Below are 27,466 nucleotides of genomic sequence, written 5' to 3' on the forward strand. Positions count from 1 at the left end.
TAGAATATATATATATACAATATATATATATATATACAATATATATATATATACAATATATATATATACAATATATATACAATATATATATACAATATATATATATATACAATATATATATACAATATATATATATACAATATATGTATACAATATATGTATACAATATATATATGTAAACAATATATATATATATATATATATACAATATATATATATATACAATATATATATATACAATATATATATATACAATATATATATATATACAATATATGTATACAATATATGTATACAATATATATATGTAAACAATATATATATATATATACAATATATATGTATACAATATATATATATATACAATATATATGTATACAATATATATATATATATAGAATATATATATATACAATATATATATATACAATATATATATATACAATATATATATATACAATATATATATATATACAATATATATATATATACAATATATATATATATACAATATATATATATACAATATATATATATATACAATATATATATATATACAATATATATATATATACAATATATATATATATACAATATATATATATACAATATATATATATATACAATATATATATACAATATATATATATACAATATATATATATATACAATATATATATATACAATATATATATACAATATATATATATACTATATATATATACAATATATATATATATATATATATACATTCTTTGTCTTGCTTAGAATAATAAAAATTCTTTGATATGAAACCCAACCACTTCATTTCATTTCAATGAGTTTTTTTTTAAATTCATTGAATTACAATTTAATATATATATATTACTCTGTTTTTTTCCTTCTCCACTTGCACATGGCACTCTTTCGAAAATACATAAATAATAAAAAATAAGAATGTTACTTGTTATCGTGCCAAAAGAAGTAAAAAATCCTGCTCACGTGATTATGTGTCTTTTTAAAACATTGACATACCCTTTTTATTTTTATTTCTATATCTGTTTAAGGTTTTTTTGTCAGTGTACTAGAAGGAATTCAATTGATTACAACCCTTTCTGCGTGTTCTTTACATTACAATAGTACAATCCTGAATCCAACAGCGCAATACTACACCGTTCAATACTTTAAATCTGAAACGAAGCTGTTCTGCTTGAAAAGGACGCCATTTTCTTCTTATATTTATATCGATCTTTTGCTTTAAAAAAACTAAAGTAATTACGTGTTTACTTTTTTAATATATCATTTTGCTGTTTTGGATTATTTTACTAAAGTAAGTAAAGCTTCATTATTTTTCAAAACTGTTTTTGTTTCTATGTTTTTCGATATTTCGTCGATATTATTTAGTAAGAGTGTTTAGCAGAAAAGCCAACAAACGACTACCCGAAAAAATAAATATACGAGAAATAAATGTTACCATAGTCAATAAAAGTTCAGTTCATGTTTTTTTGTTTTGAAATAGTTTTTAATGCTCTTTACTTGAAATAATTTCAGCGAACCGAAATTAAGACGAAATTGTAGGTGATAACTACTTAAATGAATTTTTATATAAACTACACATGCCATAATCGAATATTCCTCAAGCACAAAATAGCGGGAAACATTAAAATATGTTTATAAATATTCCGTACGTTGACGGAACTCTCTTAAATTGTTAACACAGAATGCTCAGGTGCCCCTCCTTCAAATTGAAAACGGGGCTCTCCATTTAAAAGTCGCTGCCATTTTTTTTTTTTTTTTAAAACCGGTTCGTGAATTAAAAAAAAAATTTTTTTTTACAAACTACTTAAAAATACCATAAAAGTAACTTTTATTGACTATGGTAACATTTATTTCTTGTATATTTATATTATTATATATATAACATTTTCTGTTTGTAAGAAAACATCATTTTGTTGGTCACTCTTAGCAACGAATCGAACCAAAGTTGATATAAAGAAATATATTTTCGCAAAAATTATCTTTACTTTCATCATAGTTTGCTTAGGGTAAAATCTTTGAGTATCAAAACCTATCTCTTTACAACCCCCTCCTTTTCATAACCTATCATACTTTCATCAATCACAGTCCATTTTCTGTAGGCTGTTTTTGAACCTCATCAATGATGGGTACTTCTGCTAGTATCTCTCTCTCTCTCTCTCTCTCTCTCTCTCTCTCTCTCTCTTTATCTATCTATCTATCTATCTATCTATATATATATATATATATATATATATTTATATATACATATAATTATATATATGTATATGCATGTATATGTATATATATGTAAGAGTAAATATTTTATAAAATATGTTAAAAACACTTTGAAAACTCTTTTATATATATATATATATATATATATATATATGTATGTATATATATATGTATATATTTATTATCTCCACAGTGATATTTTAAAAATTATTTTGGTGCTAAATTGTCCTTATTATAATTTCTTTATTTTGACTCAATTTTGTCTAGTATATTTTATTTCAGTCAGCCGTTAAATGCAAAGTTATCTAGAATAATCGGGGGGGGGGGATTGTTTTAGGATTACTACTTAACTTTTTCTGTATAAATATAAACGAAATCATCCCTCTCATCGTGAACCTTTCCCACCCAGTCTGCCATAAGGACAGAAACTCGAAAGCAAGTCAATGAACGAAAAGCCTTCAAACGCACTAGACGTGTCTTTTGGATAAGAAATAAGTTTAATGAATATGTCAACACGTGATATTCTCCGCAGCGGTATTTAAAAAATCATTTTGGTGCTTAATATCCTTGTTATGATTCTTTGGAGTTGTCTCTTCGATAAGAAAAAAAGTTTAATACCTTAAACGGAAATTACAGTAATGTATTCTATTTTCATTTCATCATAAAGATGGGAGGGGAATTTATCTTCAAATATCTTTAATTTCGAATTAAGAACCACGGACTTATAAAGTAAATATTAATAAGTCGTTTAACCCCCCCCCCACCTTTTTTTTTAATGAAGAATATACAACGCATTGTGGATGCGTTATCGGCAGCTTTCGTTATTCTCGCTTCTCCTTATTTGTCCCTCAGTCCTCATCTCGAATAAGTGATTTTCTGATTAAGGGTGAAAAAAAAACCTGCTTTCCAGGACGGCAGTACTTCATTAACAGTAGCCTGAGATGTCAGAAATCTCCTGTTTCTATGTCTATCCTTGTGGCCATGTCACTAGTAAGGAGATAAACGTTTCATCTGGGTTGACGTTATCCGCCTAATAGTCAGGGACCCGAACCTTGGATTAACCTGTCCTATCAGCAGGTGCAAAGTACTGGGGCTGCTGTATGGCCATCTGATGAATGGATTCTGGACCATGCAGTAGTTTCTGGTGGGGCCTCTCAATGCCATACTAGTGGGTAATTGTTACGGCTTTACCTTATCATGTGCTACAAAAAAAAACTTTCCTATCTTTTTTTCTTCTGCTTTCCCTCACTGTCCTCTTCTAACCAAGTCTGTCGACCTGTTCCACAAATCACAAATCCCCAACATGAAATATCTCCAGAAAAACTTACGAATAAACCTAGAACCCTATCCTCCAACATAGACCCCTACTACCATGTCTCCTTCTCAAACATCAGGAGTCTACGTTCCAATCTTCCAGAGGTTGAAACCCAATTACAGGAGACGAAACTGGACATATTCTTCCTAAGCAAAACTGGAATAGGGCCGACCACTTTCCTAGACGAGTTCATAATTAAAGGATACTCTAACTTAACATCTAAATCTGACCCACAAGATCGCCATGGGCATGGAATATGTGCCTACATTAAAGATGGCTTTCTATGTGGTAGGGATATCTCCAGGGAAGACCCTAATTTACCTTATATGTGCTACAGGGTTGCACTTGCGTACACCACTGCATTTATATTTGCCCTCTATCACCCCCACAACAGCGGAGTTACTCTCTTTAAGAGCATATCTGAGAAAATTGACCACATCATGTCTGCTCATCCTTTGGCTAACATCCACATTTGTGGTGACTTCAATATCCACAATGTGGAATGGCTGACCCACTCGAACAAGACAGATGATGAGGGAAGGTTCCGTCATGATTTCGCCATTGCCTATGACCTCACCCAGATTGTTCACGAACCCACCCATGTGCCCGATATTTCCAGTCAATACGCTAGCCTTCTAGACCTTTTCCTCAAAACTTCCCCTGAGCTATGTTCATGTTCTGTTCTGTCCCCTCTGGGATCTTCCGACGACTCGGTTGTATCAGTTAAGATAAAAACGAACTGCAATAAGTCTTCAGACGTACCTTTCCACCATACTGTATATCAATACTTTATGGCTGACAGGGGAGAGCTTCCGTACATTTATATCTGATCTAACCCTACATTCCATATTTAAAAAGAATGTGTCCTCCATAGTATCAGAGCTGACCGAATGGTTAATTGTAGGCATAGACCGATTCATGCCATCCAAAAAATTCCAACAAAAATCTAATAGCCAGCCGTGGTTCTCCCCAGAATGTGCTGCTGCCATCGCGCACAGAAATCACTTTTTCCATAGCTACCAACGTAATAGATGCACTGTGACTAGAGCTGCTTTTAGGACTGCCAGCATCCACTGTAAAAGAGTAATAAAAAATGCAAGAGAGCTATATGCTCAGTCCGTTAAATCCAAAGTAGCTGAGCAGCAGCTTGGTTCCTACCAGTTTTGGCAAATAGCAAACAGGATCCTGAACAGAAGCGTGTGTTCTATCCCAACCATCATGAATGGACCTGAGGTCATCTCGTCAGCATCTGACAAGGCCAAGAACTTTGCAGCTAATTTTATCCTATGCGACAAAGGCCATCAACTCCCCGTATTTCCTCCTATAACAGACAACACACTATGCAACATACAAATATCTGTGCGTGAGGTCACTAAGCTAATCTAGAACCTTAATTCCAGTAAAGCAACTGGCCCTGATGGCATTCCAATTATAGTGGTGAAAAAGCTTCAACCAGAACTTGCCCCCATACTTACAAAACTCTTTAAGCATTGCCTTAAAGAGAAGTGCTTCCCAACACCCTGGAAAATCTCATCAGTATGCCCTGTATTTAAGAATTCAGATGATAAGTCGTCTCCCTCTGAGTACAGACCAATAAGTCTCCTGTGTGTCATGAGTAAGTTGCTGGAATCCATATGAAATAGAGAAGTAGTCAACCACCTCAACAGAAATAACCTTCTTAGTGGCATGCAATATGGTTTCCGTTCTACCAGATCTACATTGATTAGCTTAGCGACCTCAAATATCAAAGGCCTTCGATAAAGTATGACATAAAGGCCTACTTCACAAGATTTCCAGCTACGGTATAACAGGAAATGTTTTCTCGATCATTAAATCAATTCTCTCTGATAGGCTCATAAGAGTAGTGGTTGATGGGCAAAAATCAGAGGCCCTCAGTATTAATGCTGGAGTCCTTCAGGGGGTCCATCCTGGGTCCAACTCTCTTCCTGATCTACATCAATGATCTCCCAAAACACATACTTAAATCATTCGTTGACATCTATGCTGATGATACGACTATCTATGGCAACACATCAAAGACTGTGAATGACAAAGTTCTCTCTGATTCTCTCTCCTCTGATCTCGAGCGCATGGTACAGTGGGAGAAGAGGTGGCTGGAAAAATAGTAAGATCCTTCTACTGATCCAGAAGATATCTCACTGCTGATGCAATTCTCTATCTATATAAAAGCCAAGGATGGAGTATTGTTGCCACATCTGGGCAGGAGCTGCTAAAAACAGTCTATCCTGCCTTGACAGAGTACAAAATAGGCTTCGTGACTTAGTGGGGGATGCCCTTTTCTCTTCCTTGCAACCTCTTTCCCACAGGAGAGACGTTGCGAGCCTGTCTTTGTTTTATCGTTACTTCCATGGCAAGTGCTCGTCTGAGCTCCAATCTCTAGTCCCCCCTCGCTAATCTTTCACAAAGAGCACCTGTCTAGCTGAAACCACTGTCAAAATTTTCCGCACTTTTTATCTGTGCCAAAAACGTAGATTCCATGAACAAAGTGCATGTCTGTTGAACTCTGTTCCATCTGCCTGTTTCCCACCTGACTACAACCTGGATGTCTTCAAGTCCAACATAAACAAATTCCTGATGAACCGCCCCCTTAAGTAAGACACTTTATCAAATCTCAACACTTACATACTGTACACGCAAACACCTTATCCCCGAGTGGCTTCCGGGCCTTTATAAGTGGTGACCACCTTGTAAAAAAAATGTGTATATATATATGTGTATATATATATATATATATATATATATATATATATATATATATATGTATATGTCTATATATTATGTATATATTTATACTTTTATATGTATACTTTTTATATTTTTTTAATATTATATTTATGTATATATTTATATATATGTATATATTTATATATATGTATATGTATATATATGTATATATTTATATATATGTATATGTATATATATGTATATATTTATATATATGTATATGTATATATATATGTATATATTTATATATATGTATATGTATATATATGTCTATATTTATATATATATGTATATATATATGTATATATTTATATATGTGTATTTATATATATGTATATATATATATATGTATATATTTATATATATGTGTATGAATATATATATGTATATATTTATATATATGTGTATGGATATATATATGTATATATTTATATATATGTGTATGGATATATATATATGTATATATTTATATATATGTGTATGGATATATATATGTATATATTTATATATATGTGTATGGATATATATATGTATATATTTATATATGTGTATGGATATATATATATGTATATATTTATATATATGTGTATGGATATATATATGTATATATTTATATATATGTGTATGGATATATATATGTATATATTTATATATATGTGTATGGATATATATATGTATATATTTATATATATGTGTATGGATATATATATGTATATATTTATATATATGTGTATGTATATATATATGTATATATTTATATATATATGTATATATATATGTATATATGTATCTTTATATATATATATATGTATATGCATATGTATATTTATATATATATGTATATATGTGTATGCATATATATCTATATATATATATATATATATATATATATATATATATATATATATATATATATAATATAAAGCTGAATGTGTGTGTGTGTGTGTGTGTGTGTGTGTCTGGTCACGAATAGGCTCCTATATGGTTGACTATTTTAAAAAACTGATTATATATAATGATAGATGTATCGAGACACAGGAATGGGTATGTTTGATCTGGCACAACGGTTGTTCATTAAAGTTGTGGGGTCTGCGTTTGCGCCTGGTCCACAAAGTATGGAAATAAAAAAATTTGAAAATTAAAAAAAAAACGTTTACAAGTGTTTTTGATATAGATGTATATAATAATACTTTGATAAGTATGTTTTAACTTAAATAGGGATGATATAATAAAATTGTAGCGTCTGCGTTCGCACCTGGCCTCCATAGAATGGAAATAGGCACAAACTTTAATAAAGACTTTTCATAACTATCTGCGTAAGTATACTTTGATAATTATGTTTCAGTTTGAAGAAATATGGTATAATAAAATTATTGGGTGTTCGTTCGCGCCTGACCTCCATAGAATGGAAATATGTCACAAAGTTCAACAAGGTTTTTTAATATGGATCCACAGAATATTGTGATAAGTGTTTCAGTGTGAACAGGCATGGTATAATGAATTATGGGGTTTATCTATTTTATTTTTACTTTCATCATATTTTGCTTTGGTTTTGATACCCCTAAATGCGAAGTTATCTCTTTACAACCCTTCCTTTTCATAACCTATCATACTTTCATAAATCAGAGTCCATTTTCTGTAGGCTATTTTTGAACCCAGTCAATGACGGGTACTTTTGCTAGTGTATATATATATATATATATATATATGTGTACATGTGTGTGTGTGTGTGTGTGTGTGAAAATTTAGAATTAAATTCAGTAAATTAAAAAATTGTGACAAATTTATTATTCATCAAGGAATACAAAAATTTAAAGTTGTTTTTTATTTCTTGGCAAATAATAAATTTGTCATAATTTTTTCATTTACTGAATTTAATTCCAATTTTTTTTTTTCATTTATATTGTTTCTCTATCTCGTATATTGAAGTTTTTTTTCCTGATTGGGATTGTTTTATTGATATTGATATTTATTTAGACTTTAATTTTACAGCATTATACAAGCAGTAATCTGAAAGTATTTCCAAATTTCTGTTAAAATACATACATACATACGTGTGTGTGTGTGTGTGTGTGTGTATGTAGTTAGGTTATCAAAGAGTATATCTTTAACAAAAACTTATCAAGATAAAAAAGCTCAACACTGTTAAGAGGAGCAATCAAATACATTAAGTAAAAGCTGAATAATAAAATGATAATTAAATCCTTCTTAGATTAGAGAAAAATCCAGGTTGTCCTCGACGGTCCTACGTCTAAACAATACGATATAAATGCGGGAGTGCCTCAGGGGTCTATCCTGGGACTTCTGTTATTTCTAATATTCATAAATGACCTCCCTGACAAAATTGCCTGTGAGGTGGGTATATATGCTGATAACACCACACTCTATAACAGACACAACAGGAAAACAAATGAACACATATCTAAAGAAATGGCAGAAGCACTAGAGGATGACATCTGATCTGTAGTGGAATGGGGACATAAATGGATGGTCACATTCAGTGCTGCCAAGACTAAACTTGTTTCCTTTAATAACTACAAGAAACCTTCTCTGCCACCAATAGCAATGGTCAGTGACTCTTTATTTGAAAGTACATCCTTTTTACATCCTAACGCTCTCAGGAAACATGAGTTGGAACAATTACATTGAGAGTATCGCCAGGACCGCTGCGAAGAAGGTAGGTTCTCTCTATCATGCTTGAAAGATACTAATGCCCAAAAGTATCCTGTACCTCTATAAGGCCACCATTCGCCCATGTATGGAGTATTGTTGTCATATTTGGGCTGGTGCATCTGCCACTAGTCTATCGCTCCTAGACAAGGTTCAAAAGTGAGTTGCCAACCTGATAGGTCCTGAACTGTCAGCTAAACTTCAGCCCCTGTTCTATCGACGAAACGTTGCATCCCTCTGCCTTTTCTACATGTACTTTAACAGTGAATGCTCTGACGAACTGCAAGCACTTGTGCCCCCTCAACGTAAATACCCCCGACAAACCCGACAAGCAAATAAATCCCACCCCTTCACAGTAGAGATTCCTAGATGTAAGAGAGCCTTCTACTCCAGTAATTTCTTCCCCAGGACAGCTTTACTTTGGAATTCCCTTCCCCAACTGTACTGACATAAAGAAGTTCAAGTGCAATGTGAACCGACATCTTGCTGCCCAACTCCCTACACAGTACCCCTGATGCCTATGTCCCTGATAGTCGCCCTCTACAACAAAGTGCCAATATGCCTTGTTTGAAGTGAAAATGCAAAAAAAAAAAATTTTTTTTAAGTTGCATAACTTTATTAGAACATCAGAACAATAAGGAACATAAGAGAAAAAAAGAAAAAAAAAAACTCTTTAGACCATGGCATTTCGAAGCTAAATGCTTCTCAACAGGAGGGGAGAAGGGCCAGAATACATTATATATTTTGTAAAATTCTGATCCTTCTCTTAAATAAGAAAGATTTCTTGAATTTTAATTTCTTCCTAAGACTTCTTATCATTAAGTCTCAAGTTTTAGATATTTCCTGTCATCAAAACTGGGTAATTGATTTTAATCCAAATTGGAATAAATGTTCTAAACATAAAGTCTATTCTCATTATGTCTTGGCTTTAATCTTTATTTGGGTCATAAAAGCATATTCTCGACATTAGCCTTACCTCGCATTGAATCTGACAGATCAATATCTGATTTTGTCTACTCAGTTTGTCTTTTGTTTTCTTCTATCATGTTCTTTGCAAGGAAATAATTTTGCTTTACTCTTTTTTTTTCAAAACATACTTATTCCGATTAGGAAAATTTTTAGAATGGAGACATTTTCCGTTTATGGGTTGATTAGTGCAGGCCACATATGTAATTAATAAACAGAAATTTCTACATGGCTTCACTTGTGTCCAATTTTAGATAATTCTATTAAAAATTATTAGCCTACTTTTTTCTAATGTTACTTGAATATTATGAATATAATGTTTATGTTACGTTTACGTATGTAAGGATAGATAAACTAATTTCACTTATAAAACCTATAATGTTGTCTTCAAACAATGTTACAAGCAGCCTTTCATTTCACTTGGTTGCTTTTTAATCTTATTTTCTCATGAGCTGGATAATCCCGGCATTGCCAGGTTGAAACATATTGGTGGACGGAGGGTTTAGTCACGTACTATTAAAGATACACCAAATATCCTAAATCCTGATCCTGTTATGATTTTCCTGAAAGTGGACGACATGTTGGATTTGTGGAAACACATCCCTCTTCATCTATGAAAATCAAACAGGGAAATAACTTTCAAAGCTTAAAGGGAAATAATTCTTATTGCCTTATTTAAGCGTCTGTGTTTAAACGCAACTGATGTCAGTAATAAAGTAAATTAAATATAATTGAAATTAAAAATAAATTTAATAAATCAACTTTGATATTTTTCAAAATAATAATTAAAACAATTCTATTACTAATAATCATTAATAACATAGAGCTAATTATTAAAACAGATTTTTTTAATGTAATATATGAATAAGGTTACTTCTTTAATGTAGATTTCCTTTGAACAAATAGTATCTATTGAAATCATGATGGAATAAAAGTCTGTTTTCAGTATTAAAATTAATTTTTAAACAGTGTACATTTTTTAATTAAATTGTAAACAGATTGAAAGACAGGAATACAACTTTATTATAATAGATTATCAGAGGGAGGGTTGGGCTTTCCCCAGGCATAAAATACGCTTAAATATGATATTTTAATTTGTCCAGATTTCGTATATATTATTATAGAGTTGTGATTTCAAAAGTAAAAAAAAAAAAGTATTTTTGTATCATTAGCTAGAATCGAAACCAAAACTGTAGCATTCTAAGCTGATGACGTTACCACTGTACCAATGTGACACGCATATGAACTGAATAAAAATAAACTAAGATGAATGTACAAAATGTATAACAATTTTTGAAATTTTGATCCCTTTTTGACCCCTTAAAACTATTTTAACCAGCTTAAGACCCGTAAAAGAATGGCCCATAAAAATCAAATCATTTGAGGCCCCTAGCGCCACTCTGCGACTTTTAGTTTCGGGGGAGATAGAGTTTGAAAATATGGAGACAGACAGACAGACATAGTGGCTTTTCAAACTTCTCAGCTTAACGTTCACAAGGAACATGAGCTGGAACAGATACATTGAGAGCATTGCCAAGGCTGCTGCAAAGAAGGTGGGCTCTCTCTACCGTGCTAGAAAGTTACTTATGCCTGAAAATATTCTGTATCTCTACAAGGCCACTATTCGCCCATGTATGGAGTATTGTTGTCACATTTTACCTGGTGCATCTGCTACTAGTCTCTCACTCTTAGACATGGCTCAAAAGAGAGTCATCAACCTGATAGGTCCTGAACTGTCATCTAAGCTTCAACCTCTGTCCCATCGACATAATATTGCATCCCTCTGCCTGTTCTACAAGTATTTTAATGATGAATGCTCCAACGAATTACAAGCCCTTGTACCCCCTCGACGTAAATACCCCTGACAAACCCGACAAGCAGCAAAATCCCACCTCTACACAGTTGAGATCCCTAGGTGTAAGAAAGCCTTCTAATCTAATAGTTTCTTCCCCCAGAACTACTAGACTTTGGAACTTCCTTCTGAGTTCCTGTTTTCCCAACTGTACTGACATGCAGAAGTTCAAGTGTGATGTGAACAGATATCTCGCTGCTCAACTCCCTACATAGTATCCCTGCAACTTATGTCCCTGATACTAGCCCCCTATATCAAAGTGGAACTGTGCTTGTTTGGGGTGGAAATCGAATTAAAAAAAAATAAATAAATAAATAAAAAAGATATTCATTACTGCTGCATTCTTGATTATTTTTTATGGTAAACTTTTTACCCTAAAGCGTAATCGTTTTATGATGATTTTCTTATAGACTTTATCTAAAACAGATTTTCTACTTTTCGTTACTAATTTCTTCATTTTGTATTAAAGTTTCAATCCTAAGCTTTTTACATCTGAAAAAATAATAATCAAAAAGAAAATCTATTTTCTTTCTCTTCTTTAAGAAAATGAAAAATTGACACAACAATAAATGCTTTTGTCTAAAACAAAATAAATAATTACAAAAATGCAAGCACAGCGTTTTTGTTCATTATATAAATTTTTTATGCATTATATAATTTTTTTATTCATTATATAAATTTTTTATGCATTATATAAATTTTTATTCATTATATACATTTTTTTATTCATTATATACATTTTTTATTCATTATATACATTTTTTATTCATTATATACATTTTTTATGCATTATATAAATTTTTTATTCATTATATAAATTTTTTATGCATTATATAAATTTTTTATTCATTATATAAATTTTTTATGCATTATATAAATTTTTATTCATTATATACATTTTTTATGCATTATATAAATTTTTTATTCATTATATACATTTTTTATGCATTATATAAATTTTTATTCATTATATACATTTTTTTATTCATTATATAAATTTTTTATTCATTATATACATTTTTTATTCATTATATACATTTTTTATTCATTATATACATTTTTTATTCATTATATACATTTTTTATTCATTATATAAATTTTTTATGCATTATATAAATTTTTTATTCATTATATAAATTTTTTATTCATTATATAAATGTTTTATTCATTATATAAATTTTTTATTCATTATATACATTTTTATTCATTATATACATTTTTTATTCATTATATACATTTTTTATTCATTATATAAATTTTTTTATTCATTACGTAAATCTTTTATTTATTATATAAATTTTTTATGCATTATATAAATATTTTATTATATGAATTATTTATGCATTATATAAATTTTTTATGCATTATATAAATTTTTTATTATATGAATTTTTTATGCATTATATAAATAACATGTACCTTAGTTGCACATGGTCATTTTTTCTGTTAGGATGCAAAAATCAAAAATAATTTTTTAGTCTTTAAACTATTGAGTCAATTGAATTCCTGTCTTTATTTACACTTTCCCTCCCACCCATTTCAGTTATTTGGCAGATGGTCATTTGGTTTTGTTTTATGAAATCTAAAATTATTTCCACGCCTTAATAAACAATATATATAATAATATGAAAATATATTTATAGCAACTTCACTTCATAGAAACGTTTATATTTCATTCCCAGGGAAACCATCAGGCTAATTGTAACGTTAGGTAGCATTACACTTTACTTTAGTAATCAATAAAAACAAAACTGGAAATAAATAAATAAAAATCTAGGTCGGGATTTTTATCTATTAATTTATTTTTATTTCGGACTACTATTCTCATCTTTATTAGTTGTTGTTTTTCATCTCTTATTGGTTTGTTTATTCACAGGTGGTAATCTGACGAAGGCCAGAGGAATAGTGGGCCGAAACGTTGTGAATAAACAAACCAATAAAAAAAAGATGAAAGACAACAGCTAATAAAGATGAGAATAATAGTCCAAAATAAAAATAAATTAATATATATAATGCTCATCTCAAAAATGAATTCCAATTAAGGAATAATATATATACCAACCGGTACGGACCCGACTATGGAAGATCAGATAATAAATAAATGTGGATTTATAAGATCAACGAATCCAACCTTGATCGCCCTTTGGGGCCCGTGGCGCAGTTGATAGAGACATTGAATCTCTACAGTTCCAGATGAACATTGTCTGAAGATAGCAGTTTCAATCCCACCCAAAGCGTGCCAGAGGTTTACTTGGCCAAAATGTGGTGAGACGACAACAACTACGGATGGCAGTGATGGCTGAGAATGCAGTTAGGAGATTCAAAGTTCCTATCCGTCACGGTTACCACCTGACGAAGGCCAGAGGAATAGTTGGCCGAAACGTTGTGAATAAACAAACCAATAAAAAAAAAGATGAAGAACAAACAACTAATAAAGATGAGAATAATAGTCCGAAATAAAAATAAATTAATATATATAATGCTCATCTCAAAAATGAATTCCAATTAAGGAATAATATATATACCAATCGATATTTTTATCATTATGCTCCTTTCTCGACACCATTTAAAAAGTCTCTCGCTTCTCCAACCGCAACCAGTCTATTCTCGCCTTCGACTTTACACGTCTATTTTCTTCAATGTCAACATTTGCTTTTTTCTTGAGCACATAGTGCATTTTTCTCTTCCCCCACTTTTCTTCTTGCGTGTATTTCCTAATTTGCATATGTGCGTTTTTCAACTACTGCTGCTGCTAATCTTTGCAAGCCAGCCATCGTTTGCTGCTGCTGATATTTTCCCATGCGCTCATATGCACTATATTACATAATTGCATGGATATATAGTTTGGGATTTCTTTTATATCCAAGTGTTTGACTCTTCCAACAGATTGTTTTTTATTGCCCTTTTCTCAGTTTATTTATTTCCAATTAGCCAATGTGTATCAATACCTTTGTTTGGAAGGGATTTTAGCATATCACATTTTTTAGGTGGGTGAAATTAACAAAGTTGATCTGACTCTAACACTTTGGAATTAAAATAATTTATCTTTTGTAATTTTTGTTATTTTAAAATTATATTTGTGTTACAGTGGTATGAAAAGTGAGTATGCCTTAATAGCATTTAAGTAACAAAGAGCTTATATAATTCTCTCTCTCTCTCTCTCTCTCTATATATATATATATATATATATATATATATATATATATATATAGGTTGACCTAAAAAAACAAAAGCTAACTGGAGGCCATCTAGAACATCTGCTATAGAACGGAGAAAAAAAGGCCAAAGACCCTAGTGTTTTGATATGATGTTTTGAATATAATAAACTAGTTATGACTAAAGTTTCATTTCATTCAGACAAAACACTAAGAAACGGGGCCTAATTAGAGCTGGGGCCCGTTTTTTTTTTTTTTTGGTCACCCTGTATATATATATATATATATATATATATATATATATATATATATATATATATATATAATATTAAAAAAACAATATAATAAGAGTTTAAAAAAAAACAATATAATAAAAGTTTAAAAAAGAACAACATAATAAAAGTTAAAAACAATATAATAAAAGTTAAAAACAATAATAAAAGTAAAAAAAACAATATAATGAAAGTAAAAAAACAATATAATAAAAGTTAAAAAAACAATATATTAAAAGTTAAAAAAACAATATACTAAAAGTTAAAAAAACAATATATTAAAAGTTAAAAAAACAATATACTAAAAGTTAAAAAAAAACAATATATTAAAAGTTAAAAAAACAATATACTAAAAGTAAAAAAAACGATATATTAAAAGTTAAAAAAACAATATACTAAAAGTTAAAAAAACAATATATTAAAAGTTAAAAAAACAATATACTAAAAGTTAAAAAAAAACAATATATCAAAAGTTAAAAAAACAATATACTAAAAGTTAAAAAAAACAATTTATTAAAAGTTAAAAAAACAATATACTAAAAGTTAAAAAACAATATATTAAAAGTTAAAAAAACAATATACTATAAGTTTAAAAATTAGTATACTAAAAGTTTAAAAATCAATATAATAAAAGTTAAACAACAATACATTAAAAGTTAAAAAAACAAAACAATGTTCTAAAAGTTAAGAAACAATATAATAAAAGTAAACAAAAACAATATATTACAAGTTTAAAGAATAATATAATAAAAGTTAAAAAAAGATTATATAAATTGTTAAAAGAATACAATATACTAAAAGTTAAAAAAACCCAATATGCTTAAAGTTTAAAAAACAACAATATATAAGAAAATTAAAAAAACACTATATTAAAAGTTAAAAAAAAACAATATAATAAAAATAAAAAAACAATATCCTAAAAGTTAAAAATAGAAAAAAACAATATGATAAAATTAAAAATTCAACATACTAAAAGTTAAAAAAAAAAACAATATAATAAAAGTTAAAAAAAAAAAAAACAATATACTGGAAGTTAAAAAAAATATGCTTAAAGTTAAAAAAATATACTAAATGTAAAAAAAATATACTAAAAGGTAAAAAAAAATATTATAAAAGTTAAAAAAACAATATAATAAAAGTTAAAAAACAATATAATAAAAGTTAAAAAACAATATAATAAAAGTTTTAAGAAACAATATACTGGAAGTTAAAAAAAAATATACTTAAAGTTAAAAAAATATACTAAATGTAAAAAAAATATACTAAAAGTTAAAAAAAATATAATAAAAGTTAAAAAAAACAATATAATAAAAGTTAAAAAACAATATAATAAAAGTTTTAAAAAAACAATATAATAAAAGTTAAAAAAAAAACAATATAATAAAAGTTAAAAAAACAATATAATAAAAGTCAAAAAAACAATATAATAAAGTTAAAAAAAAAACAATATAATAAAAGTTAAAAAAAACAACATAATAAAAGTTTAAAAAAACAATATAAGAAAAGTTAAAAAACCATATAATAAAAGTTAAAAAAAAAACAATATAATAAAAATTAAAAAAAAACAATATAATAAAAGTTAAAAAACAATATAGTAAAAGTTAAAAAACAATATACTTAAAGTTAAAAAAACAATATACTAAAAGTTAAAAAACAATATACTAAAAGTTAAAAAAACAATATACTAAAAGTTAAAAAAAAAACTATATATTAAAAGTTAAAAAAACAATATACTAAAGGTTAAAAAACAATATACTAAATGTTTAAAAAAAACAATATATTAAAAGTTAAAAAACAATATACTAAAAGTTTAAAAACAATATACTAAAAGTTAAAAAAACAATATATTAAAAGTTTAAAAAAAAACAATATATTAAAAGTTAAAAAAAAAACAATATACTAAAAGTTAAAAAACAATATACGAAAAGTTAAAAAAACAATATACTAAAAGTTAAAAAAATCAATATACTAAAAGTTGAAAAATAATATATTAAAAGTTAAAAAACAATATAGTAGAAGTTAAAAAAAATGTACTAAAAGTTAAAAACAATATATTAAAAGTTAAAAAACGATATGATAAAAGTTAAAAAACGATATATTAAAAGTTAAAAAAAAAAAACAATATGATAAAAAGTTAAAAAAAAACGATATACTTAAAGTTTAAAAATCAATATAATAAAAGTTAAAAAACAATGTACTAAAAGTTAAGAAACAATATAATAAAAGTATAAACAATATATTACAAGTTTAAAGAATAATATAATAAAAGTTAAAAAAAGATATTATAAATAGTTAAAAGAAAACAATATACTAAAAGTTAAAAAACGCAATATACTTAAAGTGTAAAAAAAATATGATAAAAAGTTAAAAAAAAAACAATATACTAAAACTTTAAAAACAATATACTAAAAGTTAAAAAAACGATATACTAAAACTTAACAAACAATATACTAAAAGTTAAAACAAACAATATACTAAAAGTTAAAGAAACAATAAAATAAAAGTTAAAAAACAATATATTAAAAGTAAAAAAAAATATACTAAAAGTTAAAAAAAAAACAATATATTAAAAGTTAAATAACAATAAACTAAAAGTTAAAGAAAACAATATACTAAAAGTTAAAGAAAACAATATACTAAAAGTTAAAAAACAATATACTAAAAGTTAAAAAAAACAATATATTAAAAGTTAAAAAACAATAAACTAAAAGTTAAAAAAAACAATATACTAAAAGTTTAAGAAAACAATATACTAAAAGTTAAAAAAACAATATACTAAAAGTTTTAAAAAAATATATTAAAAGTGAAAAAAACAATATAATAAATGTTAAAAAAAACAATATATTAAAAGTAAAAAATATATATACTAAAAGTTAAAAAAAACAATATATTAAAAGCTAAAAAAAACAATATATTAAAAGCTAAAAAAAAACAATATATTAAAAGTTAAAAAAAACAATATACTAAAAGTTAAAAAAAACAATATATTAAAAGCTAAAAAAAAACAATATATTAAAAGCTAAAAAAAAACAATATATTAAAAGTTAAAAAAAACAATATACTAAAAGTTAAAAAACAATATATTAAAAGTAAAAAAATATACTAAAAGTTACAAAAAACAATATACTAAAAGTTAAAATGAACACCATCAATGTTGATATGCAAATTAATACTAGCAGTGAAATAAAATCCCTCAAGACATTTCATTCTTGCATTACTTCCCCTGTTTTCGAGACAGTGACAGATGATTTGACGTACCCGACGAAACATCTTTTAACAGATATTTTAACTAAAGAAATTCATCACATTATGAAATGAAATATTATTATTATTACTATTAGTAGTAGTAATAGTAGTTGTTGGCATTCGTCAGTCTAGAAAACTATGGGGTTGCATCTGTAGAAGTGATTGAACACCGTCTTCCGTGGCTGAATAAGCCTATCTTCAATCTACATTGTCGGTTGCAGACATTGCAGGTGTACATCGGTGCATCGTATTGGTGGTTTATTGAATTTTGTTGACTGTTTTTCCTGAATAATCTTTTACTATCCACTCGTTCTGCAATGGACCTTTCGCTAGTGGTTAGGTTTTTGGTTACCATTTGTCTCCAAATGTTGTGAACTTTAGCTAAGGGTTCCCAGTTGGTAGGGTCAATATTACATGCTTTCATGTCGCTTTTGCACATGTCGACATAGCGGAGGTAAGGACGACCAATTTTCCTTCTGCCAGTAGTGAGTTCCTCATAGAGAATGTCTTCTGGGATTCGCCCATTGTCCATGCGGTTCACATGGCTTATTCAGCATAGGCGTCTTTGGCGAAGGATGGTGAACATGGAGGGGATACCAGCCTTAGCACAGCATTGTTTGTAACTTTGTCTTTCCAAGAATTCTCTGCAGACTACACATGTGAAATGTGTTCAGTTTCCGTTCTTGGTGGCTGTAGGTTGTCCATGCTTTGCTGCCATACAGATGGGTGCTGAAACACATCCCATGTAAATGTTCACTTTTGTGGAGATGGTGAGATGTTTATTTTCCCACAACCGAATTGTCAATTTTGCAAGAGTGGTGGATGCCTTTCCGATGCGTTTGTTGAGTTCTACATCAAAAGATAGGTTGTCTGAGGCTGTAGACCTAAGATATTGAAATTGATGGACTACGCCTAAGCACTGACCATTCATAGTGATGATGGGAAATGATGAGGTTCCTTGGTTCATGACCCAAGTTTTCTTCAGGCTGATGATGAGGCTGAATTCTTTGCAAGCATTGGAAAACCTGTCCATGAGTCTTTGAAGTCCTTCTTCAGCGTGAGATACTACTACCGCGTCATCAACAAACAGTATGTCTTTGATGGTAACTTGTTGGACTTTGGTCCTCGGCCGAAGGCGGTTGATGTTGAAGAGGCGGCCATCCGATTTGAAATGAAGGTAAACTCCATCTTCTGACGAATTGAAAGCATGTCTCAGGATAAAGGCAAAGAAAATGCCAAATAGTATAGGGGCAAGCACACATCCCTGTTTGACATCACTTTTTATACCAAGATCAGGAGTTTAGGAGGGCAGCCAATAAGAGGCAGCATTTTGAATAATCCATCTCTACTGACTATGTCAAATGCCTTAGTAAGGTCAATGAAGGCAAGATACAATGGCCTGGTTTGTTTTCTGCACTTTTCCTCAAGTTGGTGTAGTGAGATCATGTTAATGGTGGAACGTTGGAAACGAAAGCCACACTGTGATTTAGGATATATTCTCTCAGCAAGAACTTGCAGTCTCATCAGAATGATGCGGGCCAACAGTTTGCCAATGATGCTCAGTAGCGAGATACCTCTATAATTATTTATTCCCATTTATTCTTGTATAGGGTGACTATGTTTGTGTTTCTCATGTCTTGAGGAATAGCGCCTCCTTCCCAGCAACGTAGCAAGATTTGGTATAACGGCTTGAGGAGAGAGGACTTGCCACTCTTGATCACTTCACCTGGAATGGAATCAGTACCTGGAGCCTTCCCCGGTGGGAGTTTTTCAATCACATCGGAGATATCATCGATGGTGGATGTTATGTCCAGCTTAGGTAATTGTGCATAGTATGGGATGCTATCGAGGGCATTCTGGCTTATTTTGTTTTCAGTTGAATAGAGTTCAGAGTAGTGTTTGCCCCATTTGTCGAGTTGTTTGGATTTGTCTGTAAGAATTTCTCCTGTCTTGGTTTCAAAGGAGCAGTTTTTACAGCGCTCGGACAGATTGCTTTCTTAATGCCGTCATACATTGCCTTCGTGTTTCTTAATGCCGTCATACATTGCCTTTGTGTTTCTTAATGCCGTCATACATTGCCTTTGTGTTTCTTAATGCCGTCATACATTGCCTTTGTGTTTCCAGTATTTGCATGGAGTCGCATCGTCTGTTCTACTCATTTACACAGTCACATACTTTACTTGACTTGCAAGATTTTTGAAGGGCTAATAGAGAGTCTTTACTTGGTTATCTTTGTATTGCTGAAGAGCCCTCCTCTTGGACTCAATGAAAGGATCTAGTTTCTCAGCATTCACATCATGCCAGTCAATGTTTTGTCCACCCTTTCTCCTCTCATAAGCTGAGATTGCAGCATAGTATGCAGCCTTTTTCAGATTTTCCCACATTTGTGTAGCCGAGCCGCTTGAGTGGATATAATCAGCTGCGAAGTTGGCCTCAAACTGTCTGACCCTGTCTTGGTGTTTGGTCTTGGTTATATCGATTTTTGGTTTTCTAGTTTGTTTGGTGTGGAAGAATTTCTTGTTTGTTGTTTGATTCTGCAGCGTACGAGTGAGTGATTGGTGTCATAGTCAGCACTGTGATAAGTGATTGTGACTGAGAAGTTAGGTAGGAACTTTGTCCTGGTTAGAATCAGATCGAGTTGGTGCCAATGTTTTGATCTTGGGTGTCTCCATGATACTCTATGATGGGGTTTTGTAGAGAAGAAAGTGTTGGTTACACAGAGGTCGTGCATTGAGCAGAGTTCTAGTAATCTTTGTCCATTTTCATTGCACTTTCGTACTCCAAAGTGTCCTAGGCAGGTGGGCCATGTTTCATCATTGTCATTCCCAACTTGAGCATTGAAATCACCCATAACTATCAGGATTTCATGATTCTTGAAATGTTGAATATAAGCGTCAAATTCGCTGTAGAATGCTTCTTTGATACTGGTGGTGGTGGTGGTGGTGGTGGTGGTGGTGGTGGTGGTAGTAGTAGTAGTAGTAGTTTGGCGTAAGAATGATACTTTTCTGTAAAAAAAAATGTTTATTTACTTTTGCGAATGTTTCAGATAAAAAAGTAAACAATTACAATAAATAAATAACATTTGTTCACATTATTCCACTTATTTTCATATAAAATATTAATAATAAATAATATTATAATACATAATATCTGCTGGGAGATGTTTCGTCGGGGACGCTGAATCATTTATCACCGTCTAGAAAACAGGGGAGGTAATGCAACAATAAAATGTCTTGAGAAATATGTCGGAATGCCAATAACACTTATAAACAAAGAATATCTGGGAATGCATTGTAAAACCAAATTTACGAAAGAGCAATTTACAATTTCCCATATTTGATGAACTACTTGTAAAAGTTTTAGTGTATTTTGAAGGTTTCATTAGAGTTAGATTTGAAGTAAAAATGCTTATTATTGTCAAGTTCTGTAAAAAGAACCACAAGTTTTTTAAAAATAATTTACTTAACATAAATTCTAAACAAGTGAAGCATGCATGGTCCCTCGTGAGTGCACAGTGAATGAGGCATAAAAAAAACCCGACAAAGTTCAGCATTTACCCACCTCCCACCCCCCATTTAGCCTAAAAGTCCTCAGGGGATGTCAAATCCTGATGAAAATGAACAAACAGTGCAGTTTTAAGCATTAACATATGTAAATCTGAGTTCTGCACCATGCAAAAAAAAGTCCATCATTTGCCTCCCCCGACATTTAGCCCTAAAAGTCCCCAAGGTCTCAACATATTTACATTTGAGCTCAACACCATGCAAAACTGCTAAATAGACATGCATAGAAAATTTTGGACAAATATGGTAAAATAGTCCCAAAAATTGGAGTGCTTTTATTAGCCCTAAAAGAGTCCCTGGGGCACACCCAAGAGTTATTACAAAGTATAGACAAACAAAATTATGTAGAAATCAGTTAGTTTCAACTTTTCAGAAAGTTTTATAAAAATCCAAAGCATCATTTTTTTTTTAATAAGCACAAAAGTGTCAATTTTAGCTATTTTAACCTAAAAGGCACCCCTAGGGGAGCAACCAGAGTTTTCCCGGAAAATCTGTTCTGTTTTTCTATCATGTTTAATGTTTGTGCAAAATTTCAAAAAATTCCAAGGAGTAATTATTGAGAAAAATGCAGATAAACGAACGGACAAATGGACAAGGGTGAATTTACAGGTCCACCCTCCTTTTGTGAAATAAATATGGAAAACAAACTGAAAAGTTAAAAAATGTCTGAAGTTTAAAATTAAAAGAAAATTTTATATGTTGAGGCATGAAAATTGCTAGTTCCTTTTTTTCCATTAACAAAATTACTAAAATTAATTCAACAAAACTTTCTTGGACATGTTCCACCTGAGGGGGGGGGGGGACAAGTGGGCATTACTTTTGAGAATGGAAACATACATACATGTGGAGATGATAAAATTCATATATATATATATATATATATATATATATATATATATATGTAAAAGTGAAAATGTGTGTGGGACACTTCTTGACCTATATAGTCAACAAATCTTTGATCTACAGACTTGAAATTTGATATATAGGCTATTCAGATATGTGGGAAACTTTTTAATCGGTTTTCATCCAAAAAAAAGGGCTAGTAAGGGGTTAAAATGGAAAAATTTGTACATGAGAGTCATTAGATTTTTACCTGTTTGCTGTTTTACGAATGCACATGCATGAATGGTTCACATTACAGATTACTTATGTTAAGCAAAAGTAGTTTGAGAACACCCTTTAAAGATCATGTAACACTGGTCTAATGGTTATCGTACTAGACTCACAGTCTTAAGATTTTTGTTTTGATCTCAGCTTGAGAATTTTTTCTTTCTTTTACTTACAAGAAGTGAACGGTTTAGAAAAAAACATATTACTCACATACACGTCTCAGTTTCTGTATTAATTAAAATATAATATTTATGCATATTTTACGACTGGGCAACGCTAGTAAAGATATATAAAGTAAAGGTATTATAACGAAAACTTATTTGAAAATACATCAGCTGAAATCAAAATTAAGAATTCCCAAGAACTTTATTCTCAACCTAATATGTGTATGTAGAGATGATAAAATTCATACCCTATACCTAAGATTTTTTTTTTTTTACACAGTGATCACCACTTATCAAGGCTCGGAAGCCACTCAGGATAAGGGTTATTGCAAGTACATTACGTTAGTGTGGAGATTTGATGAAGTGTTTACTTAAGGGGGGGGCGGTTCATTAGGAATTTGTTAACGTTGGACTTGAAGACATCCAAGTTGTAGTCCGGTGGGAAGCAGGCAGACGGAACAGAGTTCCACAGGCGTGCAGTTCTAAGAAAGAAGCTTTGTTCATGGAATCCGCGTTTTGATTTAGGCACAGATAAAGAGTGGGGGAAATTTTTCACAGTGGATTCAGCTAGACGGGTGTTTTTCGTGAAAGATTGGCGAGGGGGGACCAGAGATTGGAGTTCAGACGAGCACCTGCCATGGGAATAACGATAAAACAAGGATAGGCTCGCAACGTCTCTTCTGTGGGAGAGAGGTTGCAGGGTAGAGAAAAGGGCATCCCCCACTAAGCCACGAAGTCTATTTTGTACTCTGTCAAGGCAGGATAGGCTGTTTTTAGCAGCTCCTGCCCAGATATGGCAACAGTATTCCATCCTTGTTGAAGTTACATTACATGAACTGGCAAGAACAAGCATTTTTAGAAAAATAAGTTTTGAAACTGATATAAAACCAAATATCAATAGATGATAAGTTCAAAGACGTAACAATGATAAATATGCAAATAGGGTTACTAAAATCGAGTAGGATGTCATATGAAATAAAAACAACAGGCACTATATTTCAACGGACATCGAACATGTTTTAGGAGAAGATATGAAAAAACTTACTCATAGTCTGTTATCATTTCTCTCCGATAGGCTCATAAGAGTAGTGGTCGATGGACAAAAATCAGAGGCTTGCAGTATTAATGCTGGAGTCCCTCAAGGGTCAATCCTGGGCACAACTCTCTTCCTGATCTCCCTAAACACATACTTAAATCATTCATTGACATGTATGCTGATGACACGACCATCTACAGCAATAAATCAAAGGCTGTAAATGACAAAGTTCTCTTTGATTCTCTCTCCTCTGATCTCGAGCGTGTGGTTCAGTGACCACCGTGTAAAAAAACAAAAAAAATATCAAGGTATGTGCATATTCAATAAAATTTGGGAATATTTTATAAAATTTAACTTTTTGCATGTGGTTATATGGTGGAGTGAACCAAATGATGTTTGTCTTTTTTTTTCTAGTTTTATTTTTCTTATTATAACTGATAATATTTTCCTTGTATTTAAGTTCAATATTATTATTATTATTATCATTATTATTATTATTATTATTATTATTATTATTATTATTATTATTATATCAACTATTTTACTGATGCATTATAAATCTTACTGTAATTCTCAAATACATTTTTTTCTAGAGCTATTACTAAGCCTATATTCTATAGAGCTAGATTTTTTTTTATTAATAAGGAAGGTTGAATTTTGGGTTCACATTGATTTGGTTAGCATTATGTATTTAAATATGACTTGTATGTATTTTTATTTTAGTCATTTAATATTCGGTTTCTATTTTCATTAAATGACTGGCCTCAATTAAGACCGGAGGTCTCTTGTCACCTGACGATGTTTTTTAAGACTGAAACAGTAACTTTATTGTAGCAACATGGTAATCTTGTTTACCTTAATTGAATAAAATATGCGGTCATGAAACAGTTGAAAACAGATAAAAATCTGATGACCCCCATGCACCAATTTTTCAATTTTTACCCCGTAGTAACCCTTTTTTCTGGATGAAAACTGAAACTGACATGTCTTTATGTACCAAATTTCAAGTCTGTAGATCAAAAATTCGCTGAGTATATAGGTTGACCTATATATACTCGACCTGACATCGAAACCAAAATATAAAGACAGTAAGTCAAGTATGATAACCATTAGGACAACTTGACTTACTCTTTAAAAAGTGTTTTCAAACCTGCTTATTCTTAACATAATATGAATGATTCACACATGCACAGTTGTAAAACAGTTAGCAAACAAATAAAAATCCAATGACTCCCATGTACCAATTTTTCAATTTAAACCCTTAGCTAGCCTCTTTTCCAGATGAAAACTGTTTAAAAAGTTTTCTACGTGTCTGAATACCTTATATACTAAATTTCAAGTTTATAGATAAAAAATTCATGAAGTATATAGGTTGAGAGTTATCCTCTCACACACATATTCTCTCTTTTTCTTAAGTAATCGAATTTACCAAATTTCCACTAATAACGATTACTACGATATTGTCCCATTGACTACTGTGCACTCAATAACCCTTATCCTCGAGTGGCCTCCATGCCTTGATGGGGGTGAATCTTTTATAACAAAAAAATTAAAAAAAAAATCTTCAAAATTTGAAAGAAATTTTTAAACATTTAAATTAGCAATCATTTAAACTGGCTTTAAAATTTTTGCCAAATTTTTATATATTTAAAGATTCAAAATTTTGGCAGCGATTTACATACAATCATTTCATAAATTCAAACAATATTACCATAACAAAATTAGTTATAGTTTTATAACAATTTAGTTCAATTAATAATTTAATAACCAAATAATACCTTAATAATTAACGTCGACTTTTAAATCCTATTAAAAAAATAATAACTTGGTTTAAAAAATCGACATGGTTAAAAAAAAGAAGTGAAACTGAAAAAAAGAGAAAAAACTCCCTGGAAACACAGAGGGAGCATATCTAGTTTCTTAATTCATTTTTTTTTTTTTTATGATTAGTAGCAGGTTGCCCAGTCGTAAAATACGCATAAATATTATATTTTAATTAATACAGAAACTGAGACGTGTGCATGTGAGTATTGTTTTTTTTTTCTAAACCGTTCACTTCTTGTTAGTAAAAAAAAAATACTCAAGCTGAGATTGAAACCAAAACCTAAAAACAGTGAGTCAAGTACGATAGCCATTAGATCAGCTTGACATGATCTTTACAGACTGTTTTCAAACTTACTTATTCTTAACATAAAGTAGCTTTTTCACGACCACGCATATGCATTCATGAAACAGTTGACGGAAAAAAATCTGATCACCCTCCCCACCGTACCAATTTTTCAATTTTGACTCTTAGCTGCCTTTTTATCTTGATGGAAACCGATTAAAAAGTTTTCCATATGTCTGAATACTTTATATATCAAATATCAAGTCTGTAGATTAAAAATTCATTGAGTATATAGGTTAAGAAGTGTCCTCACACACACACACACACACATTCCCACTTTTATAGATATATAGATGATGCAAGATTAGATTTCTTTCCCACAAATGACAATTGGCAATTTCTTAAATACATAATATATTTTGGAACAGTGATCATAAAATACTTATGTTTTAATTTAAAAACTAATTTTTTTAATTGTTGCTAACAATCTCTCTCTCTCTCTCTCTCTCTCTCTCTCTCTCTCTCTCTCTCTTTAAGTTATGAAAATATATATGGCAATTAAACTACACAGAATATTCTGCATTTCATTCTCGTGAAAATTCGTCAGGCTTAAACTTGATATATGGGGTATTTGGACTTGTGGAACAAATTCGATTTGTTTATTGAGGGGGGTATTGGAAGAGTGGTCATAAAATATTTGTTTTAATTTGAAATTTTTTTTTTTTCTATATTTCAGATATAACACACCAGGAAATATACTTTCCTGAGAAACCCCTTTTTTTGTACGACCTTCAATCAAACTGTTGAAATGTAAGTTTTTCTATTGTTTTTTTGTTTTAGTATATATTTTACATTCTTTTCATTGTTTTGACTAAAAAAACAAAATTAATTTTAAGATCAGATACAAAGAATTTCATTTTATTTGCATCCAATATATTTTCTTGTGCATAATACAAAAGATTTGAATGAAAATTAAATTTTCCAAAATGTAAACTCATCTTTAAAAATATACTTATTTGTAATAACAAGATTA

At 29.9% G+C, this 27,466-nt stretch overlaps 2 protein-coding genes across 5 annotated transcripts in view; one reads left to right on the forward strand and one right to left on the reverse strand.

The window, feature by feature from the left end:
* The window catches only part of LOC145242678 (uncharacterized), a 137,356-nt gene that overhangs the window by 87,899 nt on the left and 21,991 nt on the right, over positions 1–27,466 (forward strand). For all 4 annotated transcript variants that reach the window (XM_080105810.1, XM_080105811.1, XM_080105808.1 and 1 more), the window contains exon 2: positions 27,170–27,243. In XM_080105810.1, the coding sequence (XP_079961936.1) occupies positions 27,242–27,243 (2 nt within the window). In that variant the 5' untranslated portion in view covers positions 27,170–27,241. The remainder of the gene's footprint in view (positions 1–27,169; positions 27,244–27,466) is intronic.
* LOC145242882 (uncharacterized) lies at positions 20,924–21,304 on the reverse strand. The gene has a single exon (XM_080105992.1). It carries the CDS (start codon positions 21,302–21,304, stop codon positions 20,924–20,926), a length of 381 nt encoding a protein of 126 aa, XP_079962118.1.

This window comes from Euprymna scolopes, chromosome 21 (genome assembly GCF_053919585.1).
Source record: "Euprymna scolopes isolate OS-2025 chromosome 21, ASM5391958v1, whole genome shotgun sequence".
NCBI lineage: Eukaryota > Metazoa > Mollusca > Cephalopoda > Sepiida > Sepiolidae > Euprymna > Euprymna scolopes.

Coding starts and splice junctions, on each gene's coding strand:
- LOC145242882 (XM_080105992.1), bottom strand. CDS start 21,304: ATGGGTGATTTCAATGCTCAAGTTGGGAATGACAATGATGAAACATGG.